Below are 20,509 nucleotides of genomic sequence, written 5' to 3'. Positions count from 1 at the left end.
AGAAGCAAGATAAATGTAGACATAAAAAAATGCCCTTTTGTTTCAATTTAATTTACAGATTTTTCACTAAAGGGAATACAGATATTTAGTGTATTAGTATTTCAATAATTCATAAATGTACACAGCCCAGTTATTGTGTCATCTACTCACTTGCTCCAGCTGGCCATAGCTGATTGACATAAATTATGAATACAGTTATACAAAGTCAAGATTAAAACTGTTAATAGGGATAGCAGATAGCGAAGAATGGAAAAGCAGGACTCCAGAGTTCTGATCGGATTTGATGCAGCGTGGCGGTGGGCGGAATGGGACCATTTCAAATAAAGGGTCTATTTGAGCTTATGTGACCCAACAGGACTACTTAGATCTCAGCAGAAAGGTCAGAGGTAGAGAACCAAAATAGGTGTCTTTAGGACTGATGGAGTGGTGAATTCTTTTCACAAAGAGCTGGGAGTGGATCTAGAAAACAATCTGGGCTTGTGGTGGAAACAGACTCTCTTTACGTGCTTCAAGACTTTGCTAAGGGCTTCCAACCAAATAAGTAAAGGTTTGTTTAGATCGGGAGTAGATATGAGATACAAGCTGATAGGAGGGCATTTACAGATAACGTTTCTGATCAAATGTAGCCTTGCCTTCATTCAAAAGCATTTTCATTAGCTCAGCCCCCCATGGTGCACTTTAATACAGTCAAAGATGTTTCAATGGACCGCAACAGGGACAGAATTCTACCTCCCAGATAGGAATATAGATATGAATGGTTGCTGTGTTTCAGGAAAGAAGGAGCCCAATTGTTAGCTGTCCATCGTATTGAATTAAACAGGCTTTACAGACGAGGGCAGAGTGGCATGCATGCCACTGTACTTTCAAATTGCATTGAAATATGAAGTATATGACCATTGACACTGTACTGCTTTGGGTTCAAAGTGGAACTGTGTGTGTAATTTTGAAACTTAAGAGTTTTTGTCTGCCAAACAATATATATGCTAGATCTCCAAAATTTCAAGAGAAAAGTATATTTCCAATGTGCGTAACCATCCTTCCTATTTGCATTTGTGGTGAACATGCCTTTGGTGTCCATTGATCCTCTTTTCAATTTCATGCACATATTTATACATTGAAACATTGGGATTCAAACACAAATCAGGCAGCCACCTCATGAATATACTACACAGTGGGCAGTTTTCCCACAATAGTAAAAAAGTCACTTTATTATGGTGTGATGTTAAAATGGATGACTATTAAAACAAAATGTAATGTTTTAAAAAGCACTAACGCCGTTGGTAGTTGTAAGCCTAGGCATCTTCATTCATTAGAAAAAGAGTCCAGTACAATGCAGGACACATTTCAAGCTAATTAGGGTTAATGGGAAATTGAGTGAGCTGGATGTTTTTCACTTCCTTATACATATTCCTAACTAAGCTGAGTACAATTTCAGGCTCAAACTATAGTGTTTTTAATGTATCTGAGACTAAAGGCATCCGAGGTGGCTAAGCGTATAAGACATTACAATTATAGGTATAAGGATGTTATAATCTCACAGGTAACAGTAAACACAGGTCATAGTGTGACAGCTCCCCCTGCTGTGTTGTGAAATTTCCCAGAACCAGGGAAGAGAATGGGTTGGTCATTTTGTGCTACATACCCCCACATCTATTTGTGTACAATGCCCCCCACCCCTATTGCCCATTGCCCCAAGCACATCCTTGTGCTATCTCTGGGAGTCAGGCACTGTTTGATAGACTCTGTTTTCTGTTTGCTTTTTAAAATCTGTTCTTCGAAACCACAAGAACTGGCTCCTTCAAGTCCACACTTGTTTCAGCACTGCATTTACTGATATGGTCAAGTGCTACATCCATGGAAAGCTGATGTAATGCAATAAATGGGCCAGGGTTTTACTCACAGTAACAACAATGTTTTGCCATGCCCACTTCCTGAAGATTGTTGTTCTGGAAGGCTTAATGATGTTCATATTTGGTTCTACAGAGATTACATGCATGTCTTTTTTACTCATCTGCTGCTTATCCGATCATCTGGTTTATCCGATTAGGTAGCTTGCTTGCTAGGCCCACCCACTACATCAGCTTCGAAAAATGCTTCTCTAATCTGGGTAAAAGCAAATTAAGTGTGGGCAGCCTAGTCAATTTCCCAAGACTGAAAGACAAAATATCCACTATCTTTCCATGCTTTCCTCCTTCATCTATGCCTGTTCACTCTGCAGTGGATAAACCAGTGAAAGCCACAAAAGCTGGGCCCAGTGGTCCAGATACCGCTGCTTCAGATCTGGACTGTGTCAGACCCAACTAAGACTAGCATTTCCCACAATGGTGGCATACAAACTTTTGTTAATCAGGATGCTTTGAAATAGATTTAAAACATTCAGAAGGAATTTCATCTTACCAGAGTTAATATGACCAGTTAAAGACAGAGGTAAATTTTGCCAACAACTGAAGTTCTGTTCTGTACATAGGAAATTACATTTGAAAAGACCCAGATGGGAATAAGATACATTGATTCCCAGATATTTAAAACTGTTGATAATGATTCAAAAATGAAAGTGAGCGAGCGGGTACTCTAGGGCTGGGTTTAGAGGGAATGTCTCACTTTGACAGAGGTAAACTGGATCATATTCTGAATTACAAAAGTAATAAAGGTGACTTTTATAGCTTAGTGTGATCTGTGAGAGCTCCATCATAGGCTATAGCTCTATTTGTGCTGTTGAATCACACTGGGAAAAGAAGCTGTTGGCTGGACAGTATGTGATTTTTCAGTTTTTTTTTATTCTATAGCTTCTCTATAACTCTCCTGTGTTAGTACAGGAGTCACAGTAGGGAGCTCACTTCATGACTAGTTGGTGATCGAAAACTGGGCAGATATAAAAGGACCAATAAACCCTGAATCCAAATGTAGGAAAAACAATAAAACTCTATGGTTCAGACTGCACTTGCTGATCCTGCAGTCTGCTCCAGCCTCCTCCCAGCTTAATGTGCTTGTGTGACTGACATTATTTTCCTATACTTACATGTGCAATGTTTGTTGCTTATTGTAACTCTTGTAAGACAACCAAGTGAACAAAGCATAAACCTTAAATAAGACACTTTCCCACGTAAAATGATCTGACAGAGTGCCTGCCTGGCTAACAGTGAACAGACGTGGTACTTGGAAGCCTAAAGGGATTTTTTTCTGCTGCCCCCTTATGAGGAACTTCACTTCCTCCCCTGTAGAAGTCTTATATGAGCATCAGAGCTCAATGCCTTGGTCAGGCTCAATTAAGGAGCAGCGGGATAAGTTGATTGCTACTCCACATTGTGTGGTCGGTGGAGAGAAAGACGGCGGTTTTGCCTCGGCAACTGAAAATATTTTTGTGGACGTACATCTGCATAATATACATATATATCATATTTTTGGTCAAGTTGCATAATCTTCAGAAGTGAAAACTGCACTGCTGTGATTTGATTGTTTATGGATGATGTAATCACAATCACATGGTAAGAATAAGATGTTAAAGAACAGTGAAGATGTTCTCCATTAACCAGCCACTTCTGACTTTGAATTTCTTCTGTAGATCTGTGTTTGTCTTTGCAGTCACTTAGTGTGAGAGAGTGACATTTTGTCTGCCTGTCAGTCTGGGTTGTAAATGCTGGCTGGCTGCTTCTGTGTCTGCACACATTTTCATACATCGACTGTAAACTTGCCACTCTGCTGTTAAAAACAGCAGGCAAATGTAGTTGAGTGTAGGGATGCCAAGTTCAAGTTTGCTGGCAAAAGTAGTTGCGTAAGAGATTAAAAAGAAACACAGTGTAATAAAAGTCACATTCATCTTTAAACCCTTAAAGGGCCCAGTGTGGCATATGTGTCCCAAAGATTTAACAGGCATGAGAAAAATCTATTATCCCAATTTACCAGGCATCTGCATGTGACATATTTTACTCTGGAGAAGGGGTTAAATTTAAAGAAGAAAATTGTGACATAACATCATTATGCATGACTAAGGAAACTGAAACTCCTCAGCTGTTATCTGGAAAATCTCGATTGCAGCACAAACCTTGTCTGTGTATACCTGCTCCTACACATTTTGTATAGTGTGTGAAATGGTCAAACGCAGCCCCAACAGTAATACTATCTAACATTGTCATTCCGGCACATCAACCGTATTTCACGGATTAAATTAGTTTCCTTTGGTTCATACTTGAGTATAATGAATGTATGTCTGGAGCAGCAGTATTCTGATATGTAAATATGTGTTTCTGAACACAGGTGGAGATCCCTGATAGCAGCGTTAGTATTGGAAGACAACGGCAAAGACACAGCCAGATGCCATGCAACCCCAGGTAATCCGCCATGGGTAGAACTGAGCTACAAGGCCGCAGTTCATCCATTACCCATAAACAGTTTACTACCATGCTGAGTTCACTGTGGTTTTTCACTGGATACAAATGAAACATTTAAACTCCCTGTAGAGACTCTCATATCCCCATCTTGAAAGTTGTATACTTTTTGTATATATTATGACTTGATCATAGTGTTTAGCAGAAGAAATGCAGGCGTGAGCTGAGTGTGGGGGTAAATGCTTGCTGTAAAGGGCTCTACTGACTGCTGAAAATTCAACAATTTCACATTTTAATGTCTTTTGTTACGCTACCTTCATAATTGTAAATCTACCACGACTAGCCTACATGCCATTCTAAAGGCAGTGATGTCTATTTGAAAGAGTTGCAGTATTGTTAATAGTTAAATTAGATTCCGAATAATTTGGTGCATCATTATCATTAACTCATAAAAGGTACACAGTTTAATGTTTGTGGGATTGGCCGCTGTCTCGTTTGTTTTATGTCCACATAAAAGTAAAATAAATTATCTTGCGTATCTTAAACCTAGTGAGCCCCTCACACCTCAAATATCTCTTTAATTTAAAGACAAATCCAACCACTATCAACATCACGTAAAGGTACATTAGAAGATAGAAAGAGTCCAATGTGAAAATTGTCAAACTCTCCAGTGCCACTGACCTATACAAAGCCAGTTTTGTTAATAAATGCAAAAGTGCTTTTATTTGCTTTCAAAGGAAATGCACTGTGGATGTCTCTCTAGACTACAGCCTGCCCTCCCTGGAGTCTTTGGGCCATTAACTGCACCTGAAAGAACGTGTTGGACAATAAACAAGGCCGCAACAACAGAGAGAAAAGAAAAACTAGTTGGGGACAGGCTTGAATTTCCATGAAAATAGCCCAAGTCCTTAAGACCACAATCCAACCTGGCAGATTTATCTAGATACAGTTTCACAAGCTGTGAGAACACTAGTAGCTTCCCATGACCCTGAAGTACACACACAAGGAGGGCAGATAAGTTTCGCCAATGCGCAACTCCCCAAATAAGCAAAAAGGAGGGAGCGGGTTTAGAGGGTGGAGGGGTTGCCAAGGATCCCAGGAGGTGGGACATTGGATACAAAGTGGGAGGAGTCAAGGGCACAACTCCACCTCCCATCACCCCCCACAAATTGTTCCTCCACGGCACCTCTCACCTTTTCTGAATGGGCGGATTGGGCAATTAATCGCCACATAATAAGCCTCTTTTATTTCAGCCCTGTTCATGTAAAGGGTCTTTTCTCCAGCTCTGCACGGGACACAATTAAGTGGGTGGGATGCCGCTTACGAAAAACCTCCTCTGTTAAATGCATTAGTGGCCTCAGTGCTGGAGATACAGGAAATGGGGCTAATTAGGACTCTGAAGAGGCACTGAGGTCTACAACTGTATTATAGAGAGAGAGGGTCATTATTTTCGTAATTGTGCAAGTTGTACAATGCAGAAAGCTTCCTACTGTACGTGACCAGACTGGAAAGGTCTCCGCTGTTTGTCAATGCCTTCGTACTAAAGCCAGGGAGTGCCACATTAGTGCAGCACTGCAGGATAGAGTTTTTCTATTACTATTTCCAGTCTATTTCTATGGAGTAGATGTCTGTAGCCCCAGTACACGATTAACAAGTGGCAGTTCCCGAAGACTATCTGTAAGTAGGATGAAGTTTCAATGGAATCTGAGCACAGGTCCCCTTTCACTGAGCATCTGCAGCTCCCTATAGCTACTGCAGGGATGTGGGTCTCCAGGAGCAGGGAGGGAAGCCAATGTGGGTGTGTAACAGGAGTGTCCATCCCTCAATCTAGCATGTTTTGTAGGTCAGCCTTAAATCAGCAATCCTGAGACTTGGAAACAATTCCATTAAGCAGATGTTTTGATGAATTTGATTACTGAGAGATCAGTTGACACAAGCACCTGAATACCCTTCAGCATGTGACTAACATGTGTTCCCAGTCTAGAAGGAAGGGTTTTTGAATGGCTGGATAATACAAATCAATAGACTCTGCCTCCCAAAGGACCAGGCCTGGATACCCCTAGTGTTCAGTGCTGTTTTGAATGACTCCCTCTGTCCCTGTGTCCCTGCAGAGGCGTTTGGAAATTCTGGACCATGTGAACGGCTCCCGCATCGTGTTCTCTGATGATGCCCAGAGGATGCAATGCCAATATCCTTCCCCCCCTGCCTCCTTGTGCCTCTCCCCCCCGGGAACAAAGTGTGACGGCTTCCCCACCCTGGAGGACTTCATTCCGGGGCATCTGCTCTCAGACGCAGCCCAGGGGGTGGCCTTCTCTACTGGCTTACCCACCCCACCTCTCAGCCCTTACCACACCTCCACCCCCACCTCCACTCACCTTCCACACCCACAGAAAGCAAGTTACCTTTTAGTTGACCAATCATCACAAGGCATTCCATCGTTCCATTTTTAGAGGAGATACGATTTTGGCAGGACTCTATGATGTTTCATCACCGATCTACATCCTTTTCCATTAGAGATTTTCAGAATAAAGCTCCATGAAAGTTTAGTCACTAACAACCAAAGAGAATCTTGGAATACAGCAGCTATGTTTGTGAGCCTATCTGAAGGGAAGTCTTAAAGTCTTGGAAGGGAAATATTCAGTCTCGTGACACTGTTCTTCTTTAATTGTTTTTCTCTGTGCACATATTGTTGGATGGCGTCACAGGCTTAGTCTCATGGGAAAATGTCCTCTCTTGCATTTATTATATCAGTTTGGCTTTGTCTCTGATCCCCTCTTCATTTTGGCTCAGAATCAATCTTGTCAGGCACTGGTGTCTTTTCCCAGCCCTGAGTAACATTGCGACAATCAGACGGATTTACCCCATCATTCTGGAGCAGTGTTAGCAGTACTTAACATAAACTCTTTCCCTCCAGAGTAATTCAAACACATCTAAATTACCCATGTCCGAAATGACAATCACATGACCGTCCTTCTAATTTTATCTGGGAAGCTGCACGTTCAAATAAACAAAAGTTCATAATCAAGTTCGGATCCTAAACACCGGTAAAGATGATTTTGTAAATCCTGAATCTGCGATTCCCTATAAATGTCCCATAAAAGAAAGAAAGGAAAATAATTCTAGCATACAAATGAACTCTTTCATACATTCCAACTTGATATGAGGATTTGATGTTGATGAATTGAGATTTGCGAACAGATCCCCATTGGAATTCTGTCTGAAAGGTTATTCAGAGGAATGTCATTGACTGATACCATGAAAGGAATCTAATGAAGACAAATGCACAGACCCCCTTTCGAAACTGCGGCCGTGAATTTACTGCTTCACCTTTCACCACAGTCTCATGCTGTCTCAGGCCATTGATGGCCAATTAACTGCAGACATCCAGCTTAATCTATTTGATCCATTGACCTTTCCCCCACACGTTTGTCAGCTGAGATGTTAAACGGATCTAGAAAACCTGACCGACTATGGATCCCACTTACGAGTGACAGACCTGAACTGAGCAGGGTTTTATCCTCTGGGCTCTGATGGCAGTTCCCCATGCAACACATCTGTGTGTTGCAGCTGTGCATGTAAAATACAGCAAAAGAAGCAACAGATAGTCCTTGTTCAGTTGTAAGCTTGTGATTTTGAAAAGAGCGTTTAAAAAAAAAAAAAAAAAAAAAGATTGTGCGTCTAACAATTCTGGATGACCATAAATTCATGGACACTATTCATATGACACATCACCATTTCTCTAAATGTACAGCATATGTGGTCTAAACTCAGATCTGAACTGCTCCCAATCCACCCAGGCCCCAAAAAACGAGAAACCACTACGCTAAAAGATTGGTCCCCAAGCGCTGTGAGATTGAAAACCCTGGAGAGAGGTATCCACATTTATTGGCTTGCATAAACAATAAGCCTTGTTACAAATGCCCTTTTAATACCCCTAAAATAATTGTTGCTACACAATGTTGCCAATCACAAACAATTACATTGCACAACAAAAATGTACAGTAATAAAGACTCACAACTTGAGTGGAACAAAAGAATTAGGTACACTGGAACTAATTAAATGGATAAAACAATGCTTTAGTTCAATTCCTGCCCATGTTTTCAATAATAAGTGTGGTTGAAAGTGTTTGTCATTGACAAACAGACCTTTTAAAATATGAACTGGGAAAACTGTAACAAATACTTCCTGACCAACACAGCGAATGTAATCTCAGAGGACTCCAGTAATTCATTGCCAATAATGTAGTGCACTATACAAGTGCGCGCCCTTGTGGTAGAGAAGAATCATCACACCTATTCTGGGAAGTGTGTGTGGTATCTGACCAATTGTATTTGATTTTGTATAAATGGGACGCAGAGAAATCAGGTGCTATACATCTGTGATTCAGTTGCATCCCTCTTCCTTTCAGGTTTCCGAGATTAATGGAGGGGTGTCACGTACCCTGATGTTTGGGTTCACAGACTCCACATCCCAACAGACCAGCAATAGGGGGGAACGCCGAGGCACAGATCAGCACAGCGTTAATCAATATGGGGGTAAGTTTTGAGCAAGAAAAAAGGACCTATTTAATAAAGAGAACTTATTCATATTTATCATGGTATCATGTGTTATTCTTAAGGTCCTGTGTAGCATAGTGAAGGCATATTCAACCCACTGGAAACCACTATAGTATAAAAAAATTAAGATACTTTTTTTGCCATAGTTTGTATAGTGACTATACAAACAATGGCAAAAAAAGTATTTCTTTATTTTTTTAAAGATGATGCATTAGTATATTATAAGATCATGCCAGATTCATTCCCTCCTGACACTCTCACCCCCTGCTAGTCTCCCACAGCGACTAACTCATTCCTTTCAGGAAACATTAAGGAGTGAATGTAATAGGTGACTGATCCGTTTTGCTCCATTGTGTTGAAATGACCTTCACACGAAGATAAATCTGCATTCTCTGATCACACTGCTGACATTCAGGCTATGTTTTAGTTGGTTAAGTGCCTGGTTTGAACAGCTAGTTAATTAATTACTGGTAAACTTAACAACAACTAAACAATAATAATTAATTTAACCCAAAGTTTATATATATATATATAATGCTTTAATTTGGGTGATTGTACTTGGGTATCTCAATGGGAAAAGCTGTACATCAACAGGTTAAAAGAAAGAACAATGTTTCTGCTGGAGTTTGAGCCGTGTCCTGAATGCCATTTTAGTGCAACCTGTAATTCCCATGATGCTTCTCTAACAAGATTCTCTCTCACGGTGACAGGGAGGTTGACAAATGGGTCGAGCGCCGTGCTGAGCACCAGTCTTGCCCACTCCCAGCTTTCAGAGGGCTGGCGGGACATCCCCAAATCCTCCAACACCCCCACCAGCCCCCTGCCGCTGCCCCCCAGCCCGCCCCGCCACTACAGAGTGCCATCAGATGGGCAGCAGCACGGTGAAGAGAGGTGGGTGAAGTTTGCTGGCATCGGGCCCGTGGACGAGACCGGGATGCCCATCGCCTCCAGATCGGTAGGCAGATCTTACTCTGGTGGTTTACCTGCCAATCTAATGTCTGTCTTTCTATCTCAGTGTTTTTGTGTGTGGAGCTGTATACTGAATGATTCTTTTATTAGTATTCCTCACAGGCCAGCTTGCTGAGGTTGTTTGGTTAAGAAGCTACAGTACTAGAAACCACATGAGTGAGATGAGGCCAATTACATAATCTTTTTTTTTTTTTTTTGTCATGATATTCCTAAGCAAGTAAAGTTAAAGTAAAGTGACATTGATTTTCTAGAGCTCTGAATTATCTTCTTTCTTTCCCACCCTCTTTCACTATGCTTTTCTTTCTTTTCCTGCCTTACTTGTTTACTTCCACTTGTTTCATGTGACCATTTTGAACCCTTTCAATATTCTGCATTTCCACTTGACAGAGTAAGCTCCATTGGCAGATTTATGGGTGCATGGAACCAAATAAACAATTCCTCCTTTCATGTAATTGTTTCTCGATTTCTGCCCTTGTGCCTCCAGTGATTGTCGCTCCCTCTCACCCCCTTCCCCCAACTCCTTCTCTCTTCCCATTGTGCTCCAGAGTGTCAACAAGCCCAGAGACTGGTACAAGAGCATGTTCAAACAGATCCACAAGAAACCATCAGGTAAGAGCCCTGGCTGGGTGATTTGTTAAGAGGAATTCTCTTTTCTGTCAGTGTCAGCTGTCAAAACCAGATGGAAAATGACTAAATGAATCCTAAGGCGTGCAATGATAGAAATACAAGAACATTTCAGCATCGATGACAACTTGTAGAAGGAAATCAGACAGGCAGACTTTGCCCTCTAGCATTACGTCATGTACAGGACAGCAACTGGAACACAAATCTCAGACTTGGTATCCAAAGAGCCAAGATCTGTCACGGGAAGTCTTTAGTAGTAGCTGCTAATATCTCTCTCCATTGGTATACTACAATCAGACCATTTCAAAGGTAGTCAACAAACAGAATAGAGTGTGTGTGTATGTATATATATATATATATATATATATATATATATATATATAATGTGTGTGTATATTGTTTTCCTCCCCACTAGTTCCCCCTCAGCTTCTCATGCCTTTATCGAGAGTAGGTTTACAATAAACACAAAATAAGATTTTCCTCAAATATTGAGAGTATTAGACAAATGATTAATCAATGAAAAATATCTGAACAATCAGAAACTACCAACTCCAACATTATAAGTACCAACATTATAAGTTTTGTATTTTAACCAAACTCACAGTGGGACCAGAGATTGTCTTAAGTAAGCCTAGTTATGTAACCTTAATTATGTAAGCTAAAGTAGACAAATTTGAGTCAACAACTAGTTAATCCACTTCAAAAGCTGCAAACAAATGAAAAGGCTAAGAAAAAGATTTAAACTTGCTAACATTCCCCTGAAGTTCATGTTTTCTGTTTGTGTCATGCTTTCACAAACTCTTTTTTCTCATCTTGGGCAGAAAATGTCACACTATACCCCTTGTGCAAAGCTTATTAAAGAGTCCAACTAAATTAGGGGGACTTTTCCCTATGAGAGCCAGCATTGTTTGGAACTAATGTAGATTTCCACTGACTCACTCTCAATTCACTGCTTTAGGTATTTAGGTGGGAGTTAGGATGTTATTGAAGCCATGTTGTTTCTTGTTTAAATCTTGTTTATTTTCTTGTAGTGCTGTTTGCTCTTTCTTTTAGGATTGGTATTTGTGATTCTCTCAGCCTTATCCCACAACTGCATATCACAGCATAACATGACGGAAAATAGCGAGGTGGTGGCTTATACAAAGGTCCTAACAACACTTATTCGACTTGATAGGACCTTGTGTAGCCCTAATACTTTTTTGGTAATGACCAATTCCTTCACATTAATTACTTCTCCAAATATGTTTTATTCCTATTTTTAATAAGACTTTTCCTTAATCAACTCTTGAAACTCTATTTATAATGCATATGTTATTTGCATACGTTATTTGGTCATCAAAGTGCTCTGGGAGATATCCGTATGAATAGACTACTCGGGAACTGAGCAAAGGGAAGCGTGTTAGCGCAGCACATGCCTCACTGCTGTAATGCTTTGCTAGCTTGTCTTAGACCAATGAGCTTTGAGGAGACTAAGGCAGTTTTCTGCAAGCCGATTTGGCTGAAGACCAGTTTAAGTCAGAAACCACAACAGATGCACAAGGCATGGGATGAATAAGAAAGGACATAATCGGCAGTAAAATTCTGATGCTGTGTACCATTGTTACTTTTCGCTTCAGCCTTGATATGAATAGAAATGAGACAGACAGAAGAGTCTCCATTAAAGCTAAACAAGAGGAACGTTCATTCACTAATTGAACAAACAAAACAAAAACTGCTTTATTTCTTCTAAAGCATACAGAGTAGTAACCCATGTACTGCTGCTTCTACCAACTCCTCTTATGCGTAATTTCCTTCTTTAAGTTTAGTTCTACCAACCTTCTATTCTATCTCTACTAAATCTCTTATAATAGAGCTTTTTTGTTGTAACTTGAGGAAGCTCCCCACAACTAAGTTCCACCCATATGTCAATTTAAAGCCAATTGTTAATTTTCAATTTACAAGTCAAGTGAGCCTAAAGCCAAACCCACCTGCTTAATAGAGGATCTCCAGAAACTCCTATTGTCAAGAGAAATTTTAAGAGAGAATAGAGACCATCTAGAACACTGTATTACAGAGGATAAAGTTGGAGAATATCCAAAACAATGCAATTAATCTAAATACTAATTTCTAGAACTATCAACAACTACCAAAATACTATACATCACAATATACTATACTACCTAGTGTTTAATATTGACTGTGGGTGTGGTTAAGGCTGTCTGATTGGTTGTTTCTCCATCTTTGCAGAACTTGATTTTGATGGCACTGGGCCACACTCTTTGGAGGGTAAGTGTTTCTAACAAACAGCATTTGATCTGGGATTCAGTTCTTAACAGCTATGTGATTTTGACAAAGGTCTGTTTTATACTGTATACACACACACACACACACAAGTGTTCAGCAGCATGTGCTCACTGACTTGTGAATGTGGTCCATAAGTAAGATGCAGTGCTTTCTACAGGTCTATCAAAACCACTACTGAAGTGATGGAGTAGGGTTTATGCTACCCAGAATCCTCCAGGTGGCCTCACAGACGCAATGCCATACTCTAGCAAACGCTTTTTATGAGAAAGTGATCAGCTCCCACTACTACGTATCTTAAGAAACCAATGGTGTTCCTTTTTCACGGTCTCTCCTCGCTCTGTGTTTAAGGGGCCCCCCGGTCCCCCAGACCGACTGTCTCTGTGGATGTTGTAGACGGACGTGGCCCAGACGCAGACCCCTTCAGCCTCTCTCAGTATGGCTCTCTTCCTGACTGGTAGGTTTACCGAGGAGAAGAATGTAGTGTTGCACTCGGATCTGATCTTTGTGCAAGAGAGAGATACTTACCCTGTACACTTTCCCCTCATGACTCAAACTGATGGATAAACCAAACCATTTTGCTTTGATTGCAAAAGATGTATGTAAACCATGGTTAGTCTTCAAGCTTGTCCAGTGGAGAAGGTCAGAGAATCAAATCTCAAAATTGATTCCTACAGAGTCATTGGTGCATTAAGTGTAGGACCATCCTCAGACCCTCAGGAGAATGCCTCAGTTCAACAATTCCAGAAAACACTTGAGGCACAAAGAGAGAGAAAGAGGTGGGGGTGGGAGATAGATGGAAGCAGAAGAAAAACAAGTTGAGATTTGTCAGGACAGGCAGGAGTGTGGATTCTGGGATGATAGAAGCTGTAGCTTTCTGTAGCTCTCCCTTTTTCTATCCTTTTTTTTCCTTTCCCCCTGCTTAAGGAGTGAATTGGGGACCGGAGACAGACAGCACCCAGAGCCAAGAAGCATATTTGACTACGAACCTGGCAAGACGTCTACGCTGGGGGATCAAACCCAGGTAAGAGCAGCTTTTTCTATTGCCCTGGTGACTTTCACTACGACCCGCGCAGATGCTTCAGATGATGATCAAGGGTCAGGATAAGAGCTGACTGAATCTGAAATCCTATTCAGTATCACTAAATCCTGTTGTTTATATTTTGAATGTGAAAGCGGTGGATACATGACACACTTTATATAACCTCTTTTGAAAGCCACATCTTCTGATCATCATCATCTTTTGACATGGCATTGCAACCTCGTTCTTTGCCCCATTAACACTGTAAATAATAATAAACTCTCTGGCTTGACTTCTACCATAATTATGCCCAGAGAATTGGTCTTTAGTATTGTTTGAAGAGATCCTTGTAAAGTGCTTGGCATGCTAAACCATACCCCTCTATAATGACTGCAATCTTCGTCTCAAGGGTACATTCATACACTGAGAAACGTTCAGTCTAAAACACTGAGGCCTGGCTACAGTGTTTTGATTCCTGAGTTATGGTAACGATAACAAATGTTGCAAAATCAGTGAATGGATTATTTGTTCATATATTTATCATGTATTTCTTTGTTTTAAATGGCACTTTTGAAAGTAATGGATAAAGGGAAAGAAGGAGTGAGAGTGATAGACTGCTTGAAATGAAACTACATAGAAATGAAATGACTGCATTTTATATGATTTACTGTGTCGCATGGAATTTAAATGATTCAAATAACGTTTTTTTATTTTCTGAAAGGACACTATAGTAAGCAAAGTACAGTGAATTACATTGTTTATTTAACTGTAGTAATTTATATAGATGATGCTGATGATAAAAATAAGTGTTATAGCTTATATTAAGATTTACACTTATTTATATACACCGTTACATGGCTAAATTTTAAAGAGAAAACTTACACAGTACTGATACCATGTCAGATATTGACTGTCACAGTTAGTTGAAGGACCTGTGGCATTTTATTGTTTGTTTTTGTTTGTGCGTTTTCTGTCTCACATTACATCCCAGTGTAGTAATAGTTTCTCTTATTCCTTATACTTGCTTCACACTTGCCATAAACCTGGCAATATAAACCTCTAATAACATGGGGTCATTGTTTGGAAGAGAAGGCGGTTAAGAAATATTTATCCTGGCCTGCAGTTTAAAGTCTGTAATTTTATTCTCCACTACAAACTCGCCAACAATGTTTATTTTAAAGCTTATTTGTGTAAATCTCATCAAACCAATCTCTCCAAAACCAGCTTTTGTATGTTTCCCAAATAACGGATAACACTTCTAAAGACAAACTTAAACATTCCTGCCACAAACGTTCTCATTAGTACAAGAAAGTCTTTGTTCGAGTTTGAAAATCCTTGTTTTAAAGGGAATATCCATCAAATCTAGGCAGTGTGATTGTTATAGTATAGAATAATCTGATAGATTTGAGTCTAAGCAAAACAGTTTTATTTAGGATCTCTGTAAGTTATTTTCTAGGAACCATATGCAAAGTCTATCAGAGCTTTATCAAAAAATGCATTTGAAAACATGATAACGTATTGGAAAAAAAAATCTGTAGAAGTGGAAAACATTTTGCAGGAAGACATTGGGTGAAATAAGGAAAAGGATAAGTAGATGTTGCATAGTCAAACATTTAAATTAATTGCTTTCAACTCATGCAATGCACACTGCATTCCTTATTGCATGCCTGTGTGGTAGGTAGATTGGCATTACAGTACAGTTAAAGTATCTGTTGTGAAGCCATGTCTGACAGGCTAGACTTGCCTATACTTGCTTGAGGAGTGTGTGAGATGCACTTACACCAGCTACAAGGAACTAAAAATCCAGGATCTGTTCTCAACTCAAGAAAGCAATCCTACTGGTTTATCGAGTAAAGGGCTGGGATTTAAAACCCTTGTTGCTCTCAATTTTCAGAGGTGTAGTCGTTTCCGTAAAGGATCAGATGCTGTTTAAGTGTGCTTTTGAGAATGGGTGGTAAAGTACAGTGTGTCAAGAGTCGCAATACTACTGTTCTACAGGAACTGTACACTGGCCACCTCTCTCTTGGTTTTTTCAGCTGTGCTTGCATTCGCTTAGGAATGCAATTAAATCATATGAAACACCCTTGACTAAAAGAAACAATGCAGGGTTTGGAAACATTTACCATTATGCTTCAGCCTTGTGTTGCTAATTAAAAACTATTTAAGTGCTTTTTGCTTGTAATTGATGTTTATGAATTCATTATATCAGCATTTTCATGCAAGTTTCAATCGTGTCAAATGCTGCCAAGTCACGTGTCAAACTCAAATGGCATTACAACAGCCACGTTACATAGATAACTAATTACAATTTTTATTTCTGACCCATGCTAAGAACAGTACGGCAAGCCCATCTGGCCAAAACATATTCCCTTCCCAATTTGCGTTTCATCCTGGTAACATCTGTTTTGACAACTTTGATGTAAGAAATGTATTGCCCTGAACACACAGTGTCGTTAATATTGCATAGTAGCCTTGTCTGCATATTTCATAGGTCCATTGCTAGAATTACAGTATATATCAAGTGTAATTCTATTATCTTGCATGCAAACATAGAGTAGACTTTAATCTTTCATTGAACTTCAATTTAAATCAACATTTCATTCCCTGTATTTTGTTGTTTGTGAACATTTTCTCTGGAATGTAGTTTTTACAAATGAATTGTATAAAATTATTTTGCAATGTTTTGACAACATCCCCTGAGGCTACAAAGGTTCACTTTATTTGCAATGTTGCCACAATGTTATTTGGTTAGCTGGGTTCTCCTTTACCACTAAGCCAACAAGCTCTTTTTTCTTTTTGATCTCCGCGTTAGTCTGTTAGGAATTTGCCTGGATGTAACTGATCACATGTAAATCCAGGATTGAATGGCTGTCGCAGTACTTATATTCCTCACATGAGCAGATTGCTAATACAGCCAATGTTTTTTGAAGACATCTGTTCACTTGGGAAGTGCCTAAAAGAATTGTTGCCAGTGTCCCAGACCTGTGATTGGAAACAGCCAGCTCTTCAGGGAAAAGAAACTAAATTAAATCATCTTCCCCTTGTCCCCCAGGGAAGTAGTGTGGAGTCTTGTGATTCTGATTATGTTTTTAACTGCTTCTGGGTATCTTTAATATATTGGGTTGGATTTATATATAATATATATATATATATTTTTTTTTTTTTTTCTGGGTACGTATGCAAACATTTCTTCACACCAAGAGAATTGCATGGTAATCGCATAACTCTGATTGGCTGACGGGTTTTTATGAACACGCTCAGCCCATATCAGGTGCTGTGTTCTTTCAGGTATGACCTCATACCTTTGTATCCTTCTCACTGTGGAGATAAATTTGGCTGTGGCAATTGCTTTGGCTTTTTAACTGCTTCCTTGTGTGTAGGAATTTCAAGAGATTAGCACCAGAAACCTTTATGAGGATAGCAGTAGTTGTGAGTTGTTGTTGGGTGGTGTTGTGTTGTTGGGAACCATTTTGATGTTGCACAAGCTTAAAGATACAATTATTCATGTGGGTTTGTGAATATTGTGCAACTCAAATTGACAGACATAAGAAATGAAGCAATGGACAATACTGACTACTTGACTATATTCAACAAGGCCTGTGAGTACATTGCAATATCCCATGTTCATTCTGTTTCTCATCCGTCTTATTTTACTTGGTCAGACTGCGCTCCCACAGCCCGTGTAAAAACAGACTGTGAAAACATTCATGTAGTTCTACAGGACAGAAGCTTAAATTAACCTAGTCACTTACAGAAGAAGCAGACTGTACAGACAAACCAATGGTAGGTTTTTCCACAGGAGGTTGGCTGTTACGCACCGACTTACACAAGATGAGCTTTTGATCTTTTACAGGCTCAAAATACCTCTGCACCCTCCGTCACGCTCTCAGGGCTACCACAGAATGTACCCAGGTGTGGCTTTAATACACATTAACACACACACCCACCCAGATATTAATCACCGGCCTATTAATAAAAGCTTGTTAAGAAAAAGAAAGGAAAAGACTGTGTTGTAGGGAACGCACAGACTTCTGGAAATCAGACCCGATAGGGATGGAACGCATTCCTGGATTACCCTTGGGCAAGAGCGTCTAAAGGGTGAATCATTTAGTAAGCTTGCTTCTGTCTGTTTTGTATCTCAGGAAGAAGGGCCTCCACAGAAGCCTTCAGCAGAGCCGCAGTCACTGCCCATCGAGGTGAGTTAAAGACCTTCTGACTGGAAACTAGTGACTACGCCAAACGAACGAAGACAAACGTTGATACAGTAGACCTCATAGCCTGGTCAACAATATACATTTTATTATGGACAAGTGTTAGTGGGCACTGCAGCCTGCAAGCACGGGCACAAAACAGCTTGAGGACCACTGAGTCATAGACTGATCTTCTCTAAATAGAGAGTGGATGGGTATAGTATATTTCCAAGCTCTGTCTGTGGCCAAATAATGGTCCTAGATGAGGCCACAAAGCGATTCCATTCACATTTTTTGACAGTCTCCATCATTTAGTAGTACAGTGAGAAAGTGAACCTTGAAAAAGGAAAAGGTAGAAAATCTCATCCTGTGACCAAGGCTTAACTGTTTTCATTGATACAAGAGTTCAGACATGAAAGAACCACATGAAGGACAACATGGGTCTGTGAAACCATATGTAACTCCAGTAGGCCCAGACCAGAGCAGAACTCTCACATACCAGTGAATCATAAAGTAGAATCTACTGCATTTCTATTTATAATAAGGACAAAATGGGTTCCAACAACAACTTTAAGAAAATTAAACCATAATAAGGTACAAAATTGAAATTTGCAAATTGGGAATAGGTCAAAGTCTGGTGTAGGCCTCATTGAAAAGACATACTATACTCCATATCTGTTTGTGGCCTGTGAGGTTTGGGGGGTACTTGTGTTGACACTGTGTGTATATGTGTATGTACTGTCTTGAGTAACCACTGTGCCTTTCCCCCTGGCCGCCCTGCTCGGGCCAGGTGACTCTAGCCAAAGAGCTGAGGCAGTTTGAGGCCGAGTTGGACTCCGACATCAAGGGCCTCGAGAGGCGGCTGTCTCAGAAACAGCAACGGCGAGGCCGGGGTGAGGTACTGAGCCCCCTGCCACTCCGCACGAGCCTGCTGCCTCCTCCACGCCAATCCTACAGCACCCAGAGACAAATACACCCACTGACTGCCTGGCTGCTCCATGCACTGCCATCCTGAGCTACTCCACTGCTGCCCCCACCTGCTCCTTCTTTCCTCCTGTTGAATTTTTCGCTTGATCCACACATTCAGGATGCATGGATTTAATGGTCTGTTGCAGAATACAGTTACAGCACGTGGGAGAGTTACAGTCTGAGATTAAACTAACAGGAAACTGAGGATGGTATAAACCAGCGATTGAAAAAGCAGAGCAGATGAGGCAGATATACTTCTTGAAGGGGAGTCTTGTGTAGAATTGTCTTATTATATGCGGTTGTTTTAATGTTTCACAGAAGTGTTATTCAAATTTACAACAAAATCTTCATTTGTAACATTCACTTGGCTTCATTCCATTTCAGTCATAATATTTTTAATACCGTTTCATTTTGTTTCTATGTGCAAAAGTTGCAACAGTATGGCAGCAGACTCAGACACTTTTATGGTTGTCAGTATCTTTTTTTTTTTTATAATAAAACCATTGTTGCTGATTCAGAATGACACTGGGAGATTCCACAGTGCTTTGGGAGTTTCTATTTACCTTTCATTAATTTATTCAATGCCTATGCAAGAAGACCCATTCAAAAACACACTAAAAAAATAAACAAAGCATGATAAAGAGAGAGAACAGAGACAATTTCTGTAAGTTAACCCCCTAAAAGATTTTAATAAGCTTCAATTATGTCATAGGAAGGCAACATTAGCAGGTGGTTAATGTTTGATGAAAACGGCCCACAGTGGAGTATTACGCAGTGCAGATTGCAATGTAAATGTGGAAAATGTTGGCACTAGTCCAGTACATCCCATCTCCAGTTGAATTCAGAACCTTGAAGACTAGTCTGTGGTGGTTATTGTGCATTGACTCAATCCAAAGTGCAGCCCACCCCCCTGCAAGCTACAAACCCAGTTCTTGATTGTAGGTTTCCATTACCGAATGTAGAAGGACAGCCTCTGTCAGTTACTTTATTTGCATATTTAGCTGACTGATGGGTCTAACGTTTGATTTATTCTGGCACTAAAACGGGTTAAAGCAGGAATAATTTACTTTAGGACATGTTTAGTCCTTATAATCAGGATCCTGGACTTCTTTGTTTATAGGCATCAGGGAATGGAGTTGAGAAATGCTTGCAATAGGTCTTGAGTAGGTCTCAGCCTGTAACTTGGACCGGTAGGGAAATTAGTGTGTGGAGCAGAATATTGGGGGGCATTTTACCCTCTAAGCTCAGGGAATCTACTACCTGTGTAAGAGACACTTACCCCAGAGGGCTATAGTAAAGGGTGTTGTACTTTGGATTGCAGCTGAAGCTCTTAAATAACGGAAACATCTGTCTAACTGTTGCCTCTACTGGACATTTTCCAAGATCTTTTGCACTTGAAAATTGAAAATCTGCTCTTGGCTCAAAGTGCAGTACCTACAAGACATAAAAGACCTTGAGAGAAATGCCAATATCCAACCTATAAATCAAGTTTGGCCTTTTGTGAGCTCAAGTGGGAAGACAGCTAGCTAACCTCGCAACAATGGAGGATGCAGATAAACCCCCACTCCTTATTC

At 40.3% G+C, this 20,509-nt stretch overlaps 1 protein-coding gene across 5 annotated transcripts in view; it reads left to right on the top strand.

Moving 5' to 3' along the window:
• The window catches only part of sorbs3 (sorbin and SH3 domain containing 3), a 52,051-nt gene that overhangs the window by 15,931 nt on the left and 15,611 nt on the right, over positions 1-20,509 (top strand). For 4 of the 5 annotated variants that reach the window (XM_066714458.1, XM_066714459.1, XM_066714457.1 and 1 more), the window contains exons 2-10: positions 4,255-4,328; positions 8,735-8,861; positions 9,593-9,837; positions 10,397-10,460; positions 12,702-12,740; positions 13,107-13,212; positions 13,683-13,779; positions 17,919-17,972; positions 18,757-18,864. In XM_066714458.1, coding sequence (XP_066570555.1) covers positions 4,317-4,328; positions 8,735-8,861; positions 9,593-9,837; positions 10,397-10,460; positions 12,702-12,740; positions 13,107-13,212; positions 13,683-13,779; positions 17,919-17,972; positions 18,757-18,864 — 852 coding nt within the window. In that variant the 5' untranslated portion in view covers positions 4,255-4,316. The remainder of the gene's footprint in view (positions 1-4,254; positions 4,329-8,734; positions 8,862-9,592; positions 9,838-10,396; positions 10,461-12,701; positions 12,741-13,106; positions 13,213-13,682; positions 13,780-17,918; positions 17,973-18,756; positions 18,865-20,509) is intronic. The other variant, XM_066714461.1, reaches the window with a different exon arrangement.

The sequence above is a fragment of the Amia ocellicauda genome, chromosome 9 (genome assembly GCF_036373705.1).
Source record: "Amia ocellicauda isolate fAmiCal2 chromosome 9, fAmiCal2.hap1, whole genome shotgun sequence".
NCBI classification, from domain to species: Eukaryota; Metazoa; Chordata; class Actinopteri; order Amiiformes; family Amiidae; genus Amia; species Amia ocellicauda.
Note: the sequence above shows the minus strand (reverse complement) of the source record. Positions and strands in the feature narration are given on the sequence as shown.